This window comes from Sciurus carolinensis, chromosome 4, assembly GCF_902686445.1.
Source record: "Sciurus carolinensis chromosome 4, mSciCar1.2, whole genome shotgun sequence".
Taxonomy (NCBI): domain Eukaryota; kingdom Metazoa; phylum Chordata; class Mammalia; order Rodentia; family Sciuridae; genus Sciurus; species Sciurus carolinensis.
This window is the reverse complement of record NC_062216.1, coordinates 162758447-162771846: the sequence shown is the minus strand read 5'-3', so window position 1 is coordinate 162771846 and position 13400 is coordinate 162758447. Positions and strand designations below refer to the sequence as shown.

Sequence of the window (13400 nt, the reverse complement as noted above, 5' to 3'; positions counted from 1 at the left end):
TGGACTAAAACATAAAATAAAATGCATTAACCAAAACGTGAGGGATGGAGTGGGGATGGGCTTTTAAATCACAAAGTGTCAAGTGACATAATAGTTGAGGAACCCCTCTAGTTTAGGTCAAAGAAACACCAGGACAGGAAGTCACCAACAACATTCTGAAAAGGAGCAGACACTTAGATCACCTGTGTCCTGCCCAGAACAGTACAGGTGCTAACCAGGTCAGCCTGGTTGTCAAGTCACAGGTTTTCAAACTGAATCTGATGATCCACCCAAGGACTCTGTGTAGTAGGAGAACCAGCACACCACTGGCACCCCAACCTGGGAAAACTGGCTTCTTATCACAGAAAGGAGAAGTCTTCCTCCTCTTCCAATTCAAAATGATTTACACCTTTTTCAATACTTAATCATCTTGGTAAAGTAGTGAAACAATTTCACAAGTGTGGTGGTGGTGGTGGTGATGGTGGTGGTGGTGGTGTGTGTGTGTTTCCAGGTGGTAATTATCACACAGGTGGTATTGTCTGTCCATCTTGGTAGAGACTGTAGTGTTCATTCATGCCATTGGGTAATCGTAGTGAAGCAATCTTGTGTCACATTTTGAAAGACGCATTTAGAAAGAATCCTCCACTGCAGTGATTCAGACTTAATTATCCCGGCGTTCCAGCAGCTGAGTTCAGGCTGGAACACACATCGACTTCAAAGGCAGAGGGAATCGAAGGTGCTCCCCAGCTTTGGACACTTCCTGCGCTTGAGGTAAGGATCAACAAACTTCAAGTCTCTGCCAGCACCCACCTCTGAACGAGGATCTCTGGCTGGGGATGTCTCCGATGTGGTAGGACACTGAATAGTCACCTGTCATGTGTCCCGAGTTATTACTGCTCTCTGCCTAGGTTGTTCTGTGTTTTATTTATTTTACGTCACTCCTAGGTGTCTTCCTAGGCAAGAGGTTTAATGAAAACTGAACCGGACTAAGGAAGATAAAAGAGTCGGTTTGGATTACATATTTAGTTTCCTATTGTGGAGCAGAGTTAAGGGGGTTGCTCAGTGGCCTGGACTTATTTTTGCCTCCGTTTCGGGGAGGAACCCAGCACAGTGGCAGAAAAGCTCAATCTCATGTCTTGGTCGGTGTGGTTAGGACTGAGGAGCTTCCGTGAGCTCTGCATTGAAGACAGGCCTTCCACTACTTCAGCGACCTAGATCCTGCCAGAGCACAACTACCCTCCCCCTTGCCTGAATTGTTGAACTTGTCGGTGTTCACCTTGGTATCTGGGGAGGAAAGACTTACAGGAACTTTAAGGGTCCTTTGCTATTGAAGATCTTGCTATAAAATCAGATGTAGGGGTTGAATTCCTTGAAATAGTCTCCAATTCTGCCCATATTCCATTTCTGTTGATTTAGACTCCTGCATACATTTTGTCTTAACCAATGTCTGTTGGAGTAGCCTCCTAGCATAGACTTCTTTAAACCCATTGAACTTAATTTTCAACGTGTGCCTCCGCTTTGAAGGCTACGTTCACTCACCCATGTCTCCCTTCCTCAACGTTTTCCAGACCTGTCAAAGTTCTCGCCAACGAGCGGGAGCAGTGAGCCAAACTGAGAGTTTCGGGAGTTTTCTAAACTGTGCTGGTGTTTTCTTATTCCTCGTCACCCATGGCTCAGACGAGAACCATTTAATCCAGGGGTGCTAGTCTGACTGCATATTAGCATGGAAATATAACTACTGGGATTTGAATCTTGGAAAGAAGCAATTCCTCATAAGCCGAGAGGGCTTCCAAGTCGGCTCGGATCCTTCCTTTGACCAGGCAGTTCACCCTGCCCTTACTTGCCAGCCAAATTACTTAACCTTTAGGAGTCACCACCTTGCTTGACAGGGTTCCTTTCCTCCCTGCCCACAAATTATCATCCTGACCAAACAATTCAACTGAAAGTTAATGTACAATCCATCCCATTCATTTGCTCATAAAATTTCTAGAGGCAAAAAAAGTATGTTTTTCTACCAACAGTTTTGGGTTCCTGAATCTCCATCAAAAAATATCACTGCAGAAACTTCCTTTGACCAGGAAGGAAAAACAGGTTTTACTGCTAGAAAGGAATTTTAAATACCACTGATGCCCAAGAAAACACAGAAAGGCCATTTGATGCTTAGAAATTTCCAGATGCTTACTGAATTTTTTCCACATCAAAGATGGCATTGAGCAACTCCTATTTAAAATTCCCAGATGAAAATAGAAAACCTAGCATTGATCAAGTCATTCAGTGGAAAACAATTCATAAACACTAGAATTAGGAGCCAGAAGGTTTGATTCCCAGGTACTTGTGGGATCTGGGATGAGTCATTTGGATTTTGGAAGTCTTCACGTCCATGGGTCTAAACTGGGCATAAGACAATAACATCTACCTTGTGAGTTTTGCAAAGAAATACAAATTTATGATTTGAGTTGTTATTCCATTAGTGAGTAACATCTCTGCTTTGGTTTGTTTGAATTTTCCACTGTGGATGTGGGAAAAATCAAACCATCATACATGTTTTTCCCAACCTTCTCTGGAACTTTCTTAGTTAAGCAGACTCTCAGAGGCCAGTTAGTCAATATGCTCTGAGGTTCTGCTCCTTCATTTCCTAGAGTCCAGTGGGCACAGTCGCTTTGGTCTCACCTTCTTTCCCATTTCTTTGCACTGCTATGAAACTAGTTTGCTCTCTGATAAAAATCCCTCTGATGCCTGCCTCACTGAGACACCTCCCCTGACCATTCTTTTCTTCTGGTGATATTAATGAGACCACACGTCCATGTGGCCTGTCCTTTAGTTAAAATGAGAAAATACTTCCATTCCCATACACAAATAGCCACCAACCTGAGTCCCTGGAATGTCCCCCCTCACGCTCATAGTCCCACTTATCTTAACCCGACCTCCTCCTCTCCAGGACCCCTTGACCCTCCAGGACAACCCAAGGATCCAGGAGGTTCCAGCACAGGCCTCTGGAGCAGCCTCCATACTGAGCATGGCCCGTGTGGACAGCACCCTGCCTGCAGAGAGGCGGAGGGCTCGGGACCCCTCATCCCTTCCTCATCCCCTCCAGCCCTCAGATGGCTCGTGGCTTGGCCCCAGCCCTCCTCCCCTGCTGAGTCCCTTCCCATGCTTCCATTCCCACTCCTGTGCGTCCTGGCCATCCTCAGGCCCCCTCCCAGCCCTGCCACCAGCACGGCGGGCCAGGCCCTTTCTGTAGATCGACCTGCAGAACCCAAACTAGTTTACTCTGCAGCATTGAAACATCACGCTGGACACATAAAGCCCAACTGGTTTAAAATACTGAAAAGCCTCAGCATCTAATAGAAAAGATCTGTGGTCCTCATTACGCTGGTCACTCCTCCAAGACTTCCCCTGTCCCCCCATGACCCAACATCCCACCTCTTGGACCCTGCTCCAGGGTTGTGGGCAACATCTGTTCAGATAGATGCCTGCACTCTCCTAGGGTGTAAATGCTGTGCTCACCACCTCTGAAAAGAACTCTAGTACGATGCGGAATCAGGTAGGGGTTATTCCTTCCGTTATTAATTCACTGACCCATTCCGGCAACACTGATCCGTCTCCCATGGTGTCCCAGGCACTGAGCCAGATCTGGAGACTCCAAACCAGATGAAGTCTCTGCCCTCAACTGCTTACAGTCTGATAAAGGAAGCAGAAAATAAGTAAGATAGTAAACGTGCACCCATGAATAAATATGTACTTGGATCAAGGGTTGAGGAATGAGATAACTCAGGGGAGTCAGAAATGACAGAAAGAATAGCGTACATAAAATGGACTTCGAGGATGTGCCGGGTTTCTGCAGGCCTGGGGAGGGGGAGCAGCTTGAGCAACAGCACCGGGCGGAACACAGGGCCTGAGTTTGAGGACCAGGAACTCAATCTGGCTGGACGGCAGACACAGCACAGAGGAGGCTCCTGGGCGACCAGGTGAGAGGAAAGCAGGTTGGCAATGCCAGCCTTCTTAGACCCAAGAAGATGGACTCACCCCAAGCTCGTTGGGGTGAAGATGGACTCACCCCAAGCTCCTCGAGACCCTAATGGCCCTCCCGTAAAATACACACGTGAGCCTTCCCTCATCAGAGCACGGCTCCACTGTATAAATTGGGTGTTTTGTGCACTAGACAAGATGCAAGCCCAAGATGGGCAGCCCTGGCTCTCCCACCAAGATACACACACTGGTGTGAAGTATCCCCAAATGCTTGCCACTAGCCCCACTGCGCACCCATAGGCTGGAATGGCTCCAGAGGGGCACCTTCTCCCATTTCACCCAAAGGCCCAAGAGGTTAGCAACAGCCCCGCCTGACGCTTCCTCCCCTGATCAGACTGCTCTGTCCTTTCCAAGAAAATTCTCTAGAAAGCCCTTAGCCTACATCAGCATCTCTACCTCCCCGTTAAGTCCACACAACCCCCTAATCAAACCTCTCGCCTACGTGGGCCAAGCATGCCACACACACCTCACAATGAGCTGTTTTCTTTCACCCGGCTGTTCACAAACCCTAGTCCCTCTCCTGACCCTTACCTGACCACCTGGCCACACCCCTCCTCTGTCTGAACACGTGGATCTCAGGGCCTCCTCTTCCTTGAGCACCTCCACGAGGCCCCTCCCGTCAGGTGTCTCAGTGTGTGTGTGAACTCAGTGGTACTCACCACCTGGGGGTCTTTGGCACGGGTGAATGCAGCAGAGACAGATCATCCAGATGGCAAACTCCCAAGACCAGAATCAGGATTCGTGAGCTACAGCTCACTCGGCTGTCCATAAAAGAAATCCACAACACTGTGGCTGTTGGCACCTGTGTTTCATCCAGCAAGAAAATCAGGTGGCATGAATTCAACAGGCATAGACGGATCAATAGCTAAGCATGAGTGACCTACCAGTGGTAAGAGGTGATCCCTCTCCTTGTCTACTAGGAGCCAGGCATTGTACTGGACTCTGGAGTTATAAAGGAAAACAGAACCCCTGGGATGAGAGACAGATGACGAGAAGACCGTCACAATACAGGACAATACACACAAAGGTCAGGGACTGTCGTGAGCCCAGAAGAAACCCATAAGGTGCACGTGACCCAATTCACAGCCTCATGAAGGAGACGTGAATTTACTCATCCAGTCGTTCAATATATCACCTACTATGTGCTGGTCACTCACTGTTCAAAGGGCTGAAGTAGCTCCCCGTGAAGACTAAAAACTTCAGTAGGGGAAACAGACAAATTGGTCGCCATATACATGCCAGATGATCACTGCTTTGGAGAAAAATAAATCAAGGGGAGGGGCAAGAGCAAGGGTTCTGGCTTTTACAGAGTAAGATGGGAGGCACTGAGGGCTTCCTCCGTGGGGCGGAGGGGCGACATGATCTGACTTTCCTTATAAAAGCCGGCGTTGGCTGTGGGAAGGAGAAAACCCAGAGAGGGACGAAGGCTGGGGCAGGAAGGCCAGCGAGGAGGCTATTGCAAGCACTCACGTGAGGTGACATCGGCTGGAACCAGGGGGCAGGGGGTGATGAGTCCCCCTGGAATCAGAGAACATCACTTAGTCCAAGGGTGTGCGCGCATCATGCCAATGCGGCAGAAGCACAGAGGAGAGTGGCCCGGCCCAGGGCGACGTGACCTGGTGAGGGACATTCTCACAGAGGACGTTGGAGCCGAGCCTGGTGGACGCCTTCACCAGGCGGAATGTGGGTGCCCGATTCAGGTGGTGGGCAGCGGATGTTTGCATGCGTGTGAGTTTAGGTTGGGGGAGCACGAGAGGACTGGCAAGTCAAGGACAGCAGACAGCCCAGAGTGGCCCACTCGGAACACCACCACGGGGAAGAGGAGGCACAGTCACTATGCAGTCACTTGTGCCAAGTCTTGATTGCCAAGCTAAGAGCTTAAGCCCAGTCCTGCAGGCAAAGGGGAGTCGGCAAGGCTCCTTCGTGCCTCACAGCCACGAAGACCATCTTTTTAATCTACCAACTTGTTAGTTCTAAAGCTGCCAAGAATCCCTTCGCCCGCCCCACCCAATGTCCTTTCCCAATCACTGAATTCAGTACGAGGCTACTGTGTTGTATCATGTTATAATTGTGTGTGTGTGTGTGTATGCGCACACACATGTCTCACCCACTCCCTAGTCTGTGGGAAACGGAGGTCAGGGGCCACGTGTAGCTCACCTCTACATCCTTAGCATCTGCCACACATTCTGATGTGCTCAACAAATGGCCTCACGGAAGCATGAATGGGCAGGTGAGTGGATGGACGCACGGATGGATGAGTGAAGTTCTGGAATTGAGCTTGAGAGCGAGGAAGGCTAGCGATGCTGGAGGGAACTGACCAGGATGTTAAAGGAGCCATAAATGTTGGTTCATTGCAGATGCGAGGGAAGACGGTGCTGGTCGCCTGGGGATGCTTCCTCCTGTGGAATCTCTACGTCTCACCCTCTCAGACCACGTACCCCGGGATCAAGGCAAGGGTCACTCAGCGGGCACTGGACTATGGTGAGTTGATGCTATCAGAAGCCAACCTTCGCCCTGCCTGATAGAGTCTAGGACCCAAACCCAGCAGTTCATGGCTTGGACTGTCTTGGGTCTGCAATGGGCTCCCCTTTGGGGTGATCTCATCCCTTATGTGGAAGCTAAGATGACCAGAAGAAAATGCTGCCTAAAAAATGGTCACCCTGCTGGAAGGCACATCCAGACACGGTCACAGACTCACCTCGCCTTGACATTCACATGCACAAGGGACACTTCAGGACGCTAAGTAAAAATGCTCTATAGGACAGAGGGAAGGAATTGGAGAGTAAAAACAACTCCTTAGAGCTCTAGAAAATGTTTAACTTCAAAGGGGACTTGGAGTCTTCTCAAATCACGTGTAAAAACTTAACGTGGGCAATGATTCTGGTTTTTCTTGATAGAGACTCTGTTTTATTTATTAGATATGCAAAGGAGTTTGAGACTCTGAAAGGTTAAAACCCCCTGGTTTAGAGGTTGTTTGTAAACAAAAGGGAGAAAAGAAATGTTGGAAAGTGATTTTCTTTGTCCTAAACTGAGGTGGGAGCAGATTGTACCAAGAAAGAGGGCTACAATATCAAAGTATATGGATCTATTTCAGGAAGTTTTTCCCGAGATTAGCTGAATGCAGGTTGACAGAGCTCTCCTGGTACTCTTGTGTGTTTGTGTGTGTGTGTGTGTGTATGTGTGTGTGTGTGCATGTGCACCAGGGATTGAACCCAGAGGAGCTTAACCACTGAGCCACATCCCAGACCTTTTAATATTTTTTAATTTAGAGACCGGGTCTCTTTAAGTTGCTTAAGGCCTCACTAAATTGATGAAGCTGGCCTTGAACTCAAGATCCTTCTTCCTCAGCCTCCCAAGTTACGGGGATTCCAGGCGTGAGCCACCACTGCTGGCTTCCTGGTACTCTTTAATTAAAGTAGTCAACCCAACAACTACTAGTCTAATGAGAAAATGCCGAAGTCTAACCAAGAAATGCCTCTCCAGTGATAACACAAAAGAAATAAATGAGGGATTGGAAAAAAAAAAAGGGGGGGGGAGAGAGAGGAGGAAAGAATCAATTGGAGAGAAACTCTTTGTCTTTCCCTAGTAACTCATAGGACACAGGGAGTCTAAAATTGATCCATCTTGCACAATTTTATGTGAGTGATGGTGTGTAATGAAATACATACTAAGCACATGTGTGTCCATGTGTATATCTGCATATATGTGTGTCTTGTCACTCTATCGATATGCTTATGTGCACGGGAACACATCAGAAGTAGATAGTGCAATGGTATTCAAGTTTTGCAAACAGTTCTTTCCATTCTCTAAAACAGAGCACTCAAACAAAAAGATATGGAGTCCACCCACATGGGTATGAATGTCCATTCTGCCCTGTTCCTCAATACAAGGCCTTGGGCAAGTGGGTTTTCTCATCTGAAAAATGGGTTGGTGGAAGCGGTGTAGGGAGGATGAATGAGCTCACCTGTGAAATCCAGCATGGGGAGGCCGAGCAGGACCGGCTTTGAAGTCAGAATCATTCCCTGAGCATCTACCCTGCCAGGCTCTTGGAATCTGCTTTAGGTTTCTTATGTTGATTATATTCCAACAACATCCTTGTAATGAAACTGTTGTCATTTATAGTGGAGGGAATTTGGAAATGTCCCTAGTCACACACCAGTGAGAGACAGAGGCAAGAACTCGGGTTTTGGGTGAGTCAGCTTTCCGTCACTGTGACAAAATACCTCAGAAAATCAATTCAAAAGAGGAAAGATTTATTTTGACTCACAGTTTCCAAGTGTTTAAGTCCATGGTCACTTGACTGTTGTTTCTGGGACCTGTGGTGAGGCAGAACATCAGGGTGAGGAGCACGTGGTGAAGCTAAACATGGTGGCCAGAAAAAGAGAGACAGGAAGGAGGGGCAGGATATACCTTCAAGGGCATACCCACCTTCTTCCTCCAACCAGGCCCTACTTCCTGAAGTCTCCACCACCTGCCCATAACCCATTCAATGGATTAATCCATGGATGAGATCAGAGTCCTTGTGACACAATCACTTCCCAAAAGACCCACCTCTGAATACAACTGACTTGGGGACCAAGCCTTCAACACATGAGCTTTCAGGGACATTCCAGATCCAAACTACTGTAGCTCTGTTCTGTCTGATCTTAAACCCTGTCCTTGGTCCTCTGTTCCCCATTGCTCCAAGTCCTAGAGGAACTTCCTTCACTGGCTGTGGACTCGCGGGCAAGTTCATGAACTTCTCTGAGCCCCAGCTGCCTCCCGTGTGACACTGGGATCATGAGACCTATGTCACTGAGTTGCTTTGAGAATTTGGGAGATACTCCTTGTCTTTTTCCCAGTTGCTCCTGGGGCCATGGAAAATTGATCATCTTGCACAATTTTTATGTGAATGACAATGTATATAGAAACACATCCCAGGAAGTACATTTCTAGTCATCGATCCTTGTCAGAGATGAAGAGGAAATTCAATCCTCTAAAGCATCATGACAACCCTGTAAAGATGGAATCTAAGGATAAGAACCAAAGGCACTATCAGAGCTCAGGTTCGAATCCCAACACGACTGCGTCTGGGTTTGTGTGACTCACAAGTTACAGCTCAGGGAGTCAAGGTCGGATGTTTTCTCTCAGGTGAGGAAGCTAGAGCAAAATAAGGGGAAGAAGGGGAGGAATCCCAGGAAAATAGAAAGGAGATCAACGGAGAAGAGGAAGGGGACTGAGAGGGAGGGAGAAAGCGTGAGAAACAGAGGCAGTGAGGAATTAAATTCACCATATTATGCTGAGCACATAGGTGAATCTACCACAGTAAATTCTGCCTTTCTGTAGACCTTTAAAGCACCTCTTAAAACAAATAAATAGGAGACCAGAAGCGTAGAGGAAGGGAAACAGGGTGAGGAAGGAGGAGGGAAAGAGGAAGTCCCAGGGCACGAGAGGGAGCCAGTTATTTCCCATGCATGCATGAGGCCTGAATGAACCCCACTATTATGTGTAACTGTAATGCACTAATAAAAACATTTAAAAGTTCTTTCTTCATTAACTCCGAAGGTGACTTTTCTCAAGCTCTTTCATGTGGAAGAATGCTCTTCCCGCATGAGCTCAGAGAAACGTGTTCGGGGATCCGTGTGAAAAGCCAATGGGTTCCTCCCAGGGTGAAACAAAAGCAAGGCCATTAACCTTTCCCGAGCCTTGGGATCCTTCCTGGGGGAATCTGCTGAAAATGTGGATCCTTGACTCTGAAAAGAGTCACATGCAACCCACCCACAGTCTTCCCTTAGAATTTCAGGTCGTTCTAGGGTTGCCTATGGTCAGAGGTCAGAGGGGGCCAGTACTGGAGTTTAAAAATCTGGAAAGAAAGGAGAATGAGGAGGAATTTCCTGGAAGTGGCTATTCCATACAGAGTCTGGAGTCGAATAGCTCAGATTTTTGACTACTACCTCCCCGCCTTCTTGGCTGTATGATTTGGGCAAGAATTGACCCGGTGGCTCAGCTTCCTCCTCTGCAAGCTGTGAAAGGTGATGATGGAGCATTCTGCAGGAGATTTAGACTTTTCCCCCACACCGCACCGTCTTTTATCACACTTCAACCGTGGCCACATGACGGAAATTCCTCGTGATATTAGCTCTGTGGTCTTGAGCAAGTTCCTTAGCCTCTCTGAGGATGGGTGCTTCCATTCATAAAGCAGAAACAATAATACCCACTTTGTAGAGTCACTATGTTCTTATCTAAGACCATTTCCTACTCAGTAAATTGCATTTATGTGGATAATATTATTCCATCATTGTCCTCTGTGTTATTATCAACACTTTCTTGTTTCCTTCACAGCTGTTCAAGCTGGGCTGGAGATGATTGAGGAGATGATAAAGGAAAAGAACATCCCAGATTTAAAAGGGTCTGAATCTCTTGAATTTCTGAAGATTGATTATGTGGACTACAATTTTTCAAAGTAAGTAGGAGACAAGGGCACTTTGTCTTGCATAGTAAAAAGATTCGTTTCATCATAATTCAGCTTCCTTTTCTTTTTCTGCTCTACCATTCTTAGCTCTGGTTTCCTTTCTCAAGTTGCTTCATGGCCCAACATAGCCACTGCAGTTCCAGCCATCAAATCCATGTTTCATGGAAAGGAGTAGGAGGCAAGGGTAAAAGGACTCTTAAAAGTTGAGTCGGTGTTCCTCTTTCAATGAGTTATTTCTGAGGCTCTACCCTATTAAGATCCTGCCTATGAACAATAGATAGACTTATCAGCAAGGGAGATAGGAAAATTAATTTTCCAACCAAACAAGTTTGTCATCTCCAGCAAATTCAGGGAAGTTTAGGGAAAGGGGAGAAATGGATGTTCAGAAAGCACCACAATCTCTTGCATAGTTGCTGGCAAGATCCCCAAAGGTAGTACAGAGAGAAGACACCTTTGCCAATCATGAGCAGAATCTTAAAGGTGAGGGAGGAGTCAAGCTTTTATAAGTTCTCTACAACAAGGGACAGATTGCCCAAACACCTTTCCAATCCAAAGAAAAGTCCCTGCTACTCCAACTCTTTGAAGGAATCATTTTCCTGCTGTCAACAATGACCTTCTATAAAACCAAGAGGTTTCTTTGTGGGGAAGGAGAGATGGTGATCTAGGGAAAGTTCTTGTTCTCTTATAAAGTCAGTCATTTGACAGTATTTACTGAGCACTTACTACATAGCAGGCTTTGTTCTAGGTACTGGGAATATTACCGTGAACAATACAGATGCATCTCTTACCTTTATTGTGCGGTTGGAGAGATGGACATTAAATATATATTCACAAAACTAATTATTTAATTATAATGATAATGCCACCCCAGAAAAATACAGAAAGAATCACATAATATCAAGTGTTGGTGAAGATGAGGAGAAACAGCTATTCTAATGCATTTCTGCTGAGAGTAGATAAATCAATTCAATAATTTCAGAACTGTACTGTCCAAATGGTAGACACTAATTATATGCAGCCAGTGTGCACCTGAGATCTGACTTGCACACAGAACTGCTCTTCATATTTATTTAATTTTAATTAATTCTAATTTTTTAAAATGATGCTGTGTGTTCAGTTACCAAAAACTTTCAAGTGTTTGGAAAAATTTCAGTCATTTCAATTTTCAGCTGAAAATTTTATTCAATCTAATACAGGTCAAGTATTTCTGATGAAATCCAATATCTGAATTGAGATATATATACCATAAGGGTACAATAAAAAAATACAGATTTTTAAGATTTATTTTGAAAAAGGAAAGTTAAATATCCCAGTAATTTTTATATTGATCACATGTTGGTATAATAATGCATTAGATATATTGGATGAAGAAAAACATTTTAAATAAATTTTATTTTAATTAACACATAGTAATTGAACATATTCATAGGATGCAGTATGACATCTCAGTTCATGGATACAAGTGCCATAACCAAATCAGGGTGATTGGCATATCTATCAGTTCAGATATTCATCATTTTTTGTGTTGGGTACATTAAAAAAAACCTCTCTACTATTTTGAAATATTCAACTAACTACTATCAATGATAATTTTCCTACTAAAAATAAATCAAAGACCTGAAACTATGAAACTACTAGAAGAAAACAATTATTACTTTAGGGGACTAGTCAGGGCAATATAACCCTAAAAGCACAGGTAACAAAAGCAAAATTCAAGTAGTGGGATTGTATGAAACTAAGAAGTTTTCTGTGCAGTCAAGCAAACAATCAACAGAACAAAGATACAGCCTACCACTGAGCAATGATATTGACCAAATTACACTGTGGTATCATGTGCATGTAGGAATATGTAACAACAAATCCCACCATTATATACAACTATACTGCACCAATAAAAATATGGAAAAAAGATACAACCCACTGAATATTTGGAAATATTTGCAAACTATTCATCTGACAAGAGATTAATATCCAAAATATATAACAAACTCCAACACTCAAGAACAAAATAATAATAATAATAGCAATGATGATGATAATAATAATAATCTGGTTTAAATGGGCAAATTACCTGAATAGACATTTCTCAAAAGAAGATATACAAAAGGTTAACAAGTATATGAAAAAAATCCAACATCACTAATTATCAGGAAAAAGCCAAATCAAAACTACAGTGAGATGTCCTACCCCAGTTAAAATGGCTATTCTCAAAAAGACAAAAAATACCAAATTTTGAAGTAGATGCAGAGAAAAGGAAACTCATACACTGTCGGTGGGAATGTAAATTATTACAGCCCTGATGGAAAACAGTATGGAGCTTCCTAAGAAAACTTGAAATAGTACTACCATATGATCAAGCAATCCCACTACTGAGTATATATCCAAAAGAAATGAAATAAGCATGTCTAAAAGATATCTGCATTCACATCTTTATTGCAACACTGTCCATAATAGCCAAGACATGGAATCAACATAGAGGTCCATTGACAGATGATTGGCTAAAGAAAATATGATACATACATACATGATGGAATATTATTCAGTCATTAACAATGGAATTTTGCCATTGCAGCAATGTAGATGGAACTGGAGGATTTTTTTTTTAATGAAATAAGTCAGGCATGGAAAGACAAATACCAGAGGTCCTCACCTATATGTGTAATTTAAAAGTTTACCTCTTAGAGGTAGAGAATGGAATCGTGGTTACCAGAGCCTGAGGAGAGTCTGGAGTGGGGTCAGGGGATGGAGATAGGGTGGCTGGCAGGTATATGCGTGTGGTTTTATAGGAATGATAATTTTTAAAATTCTCTAGCACAGTAGAATAACAATGACTGATAACCATTAGTTGAATATTTCCAAAATAGCTAGTAGAGAGGATTCCGAATGCTCCCGCACAAAGAAATAATAATTGTACAATTGAAATAATAATTCAATTGTACAT

General features: G+C 44.6%; 1 protein-coding gene across 1 annotated transcript in view; it reads left to right on the top strand.

The window, feature by feature from the left end:
* The first annotated feature begins 631 nt into the window (after window positions 1-631).
* Bpifc (BPI fold containing family C) overlaps window positions 632-13400 on the top strand; it is a 39598-nt gene continuing 26829 nt past the window's right edge. The window contains exons 1-3 of the mRNA XM_047551006.1: window positions 632-750; window positions 6366-6489; window positions 10330-10450. Of these exons, the coding sequence (XP_047406962.1) occupies window positions 6366-6489; window positions 10330-10450 (245 nt within the window). The 5' untranslated portion in view covers window positions 632-750. The remainder of the gene's footprint in view (window positions 751-6365; window positions 6490-10329; window positions 10451-13400) is intronic.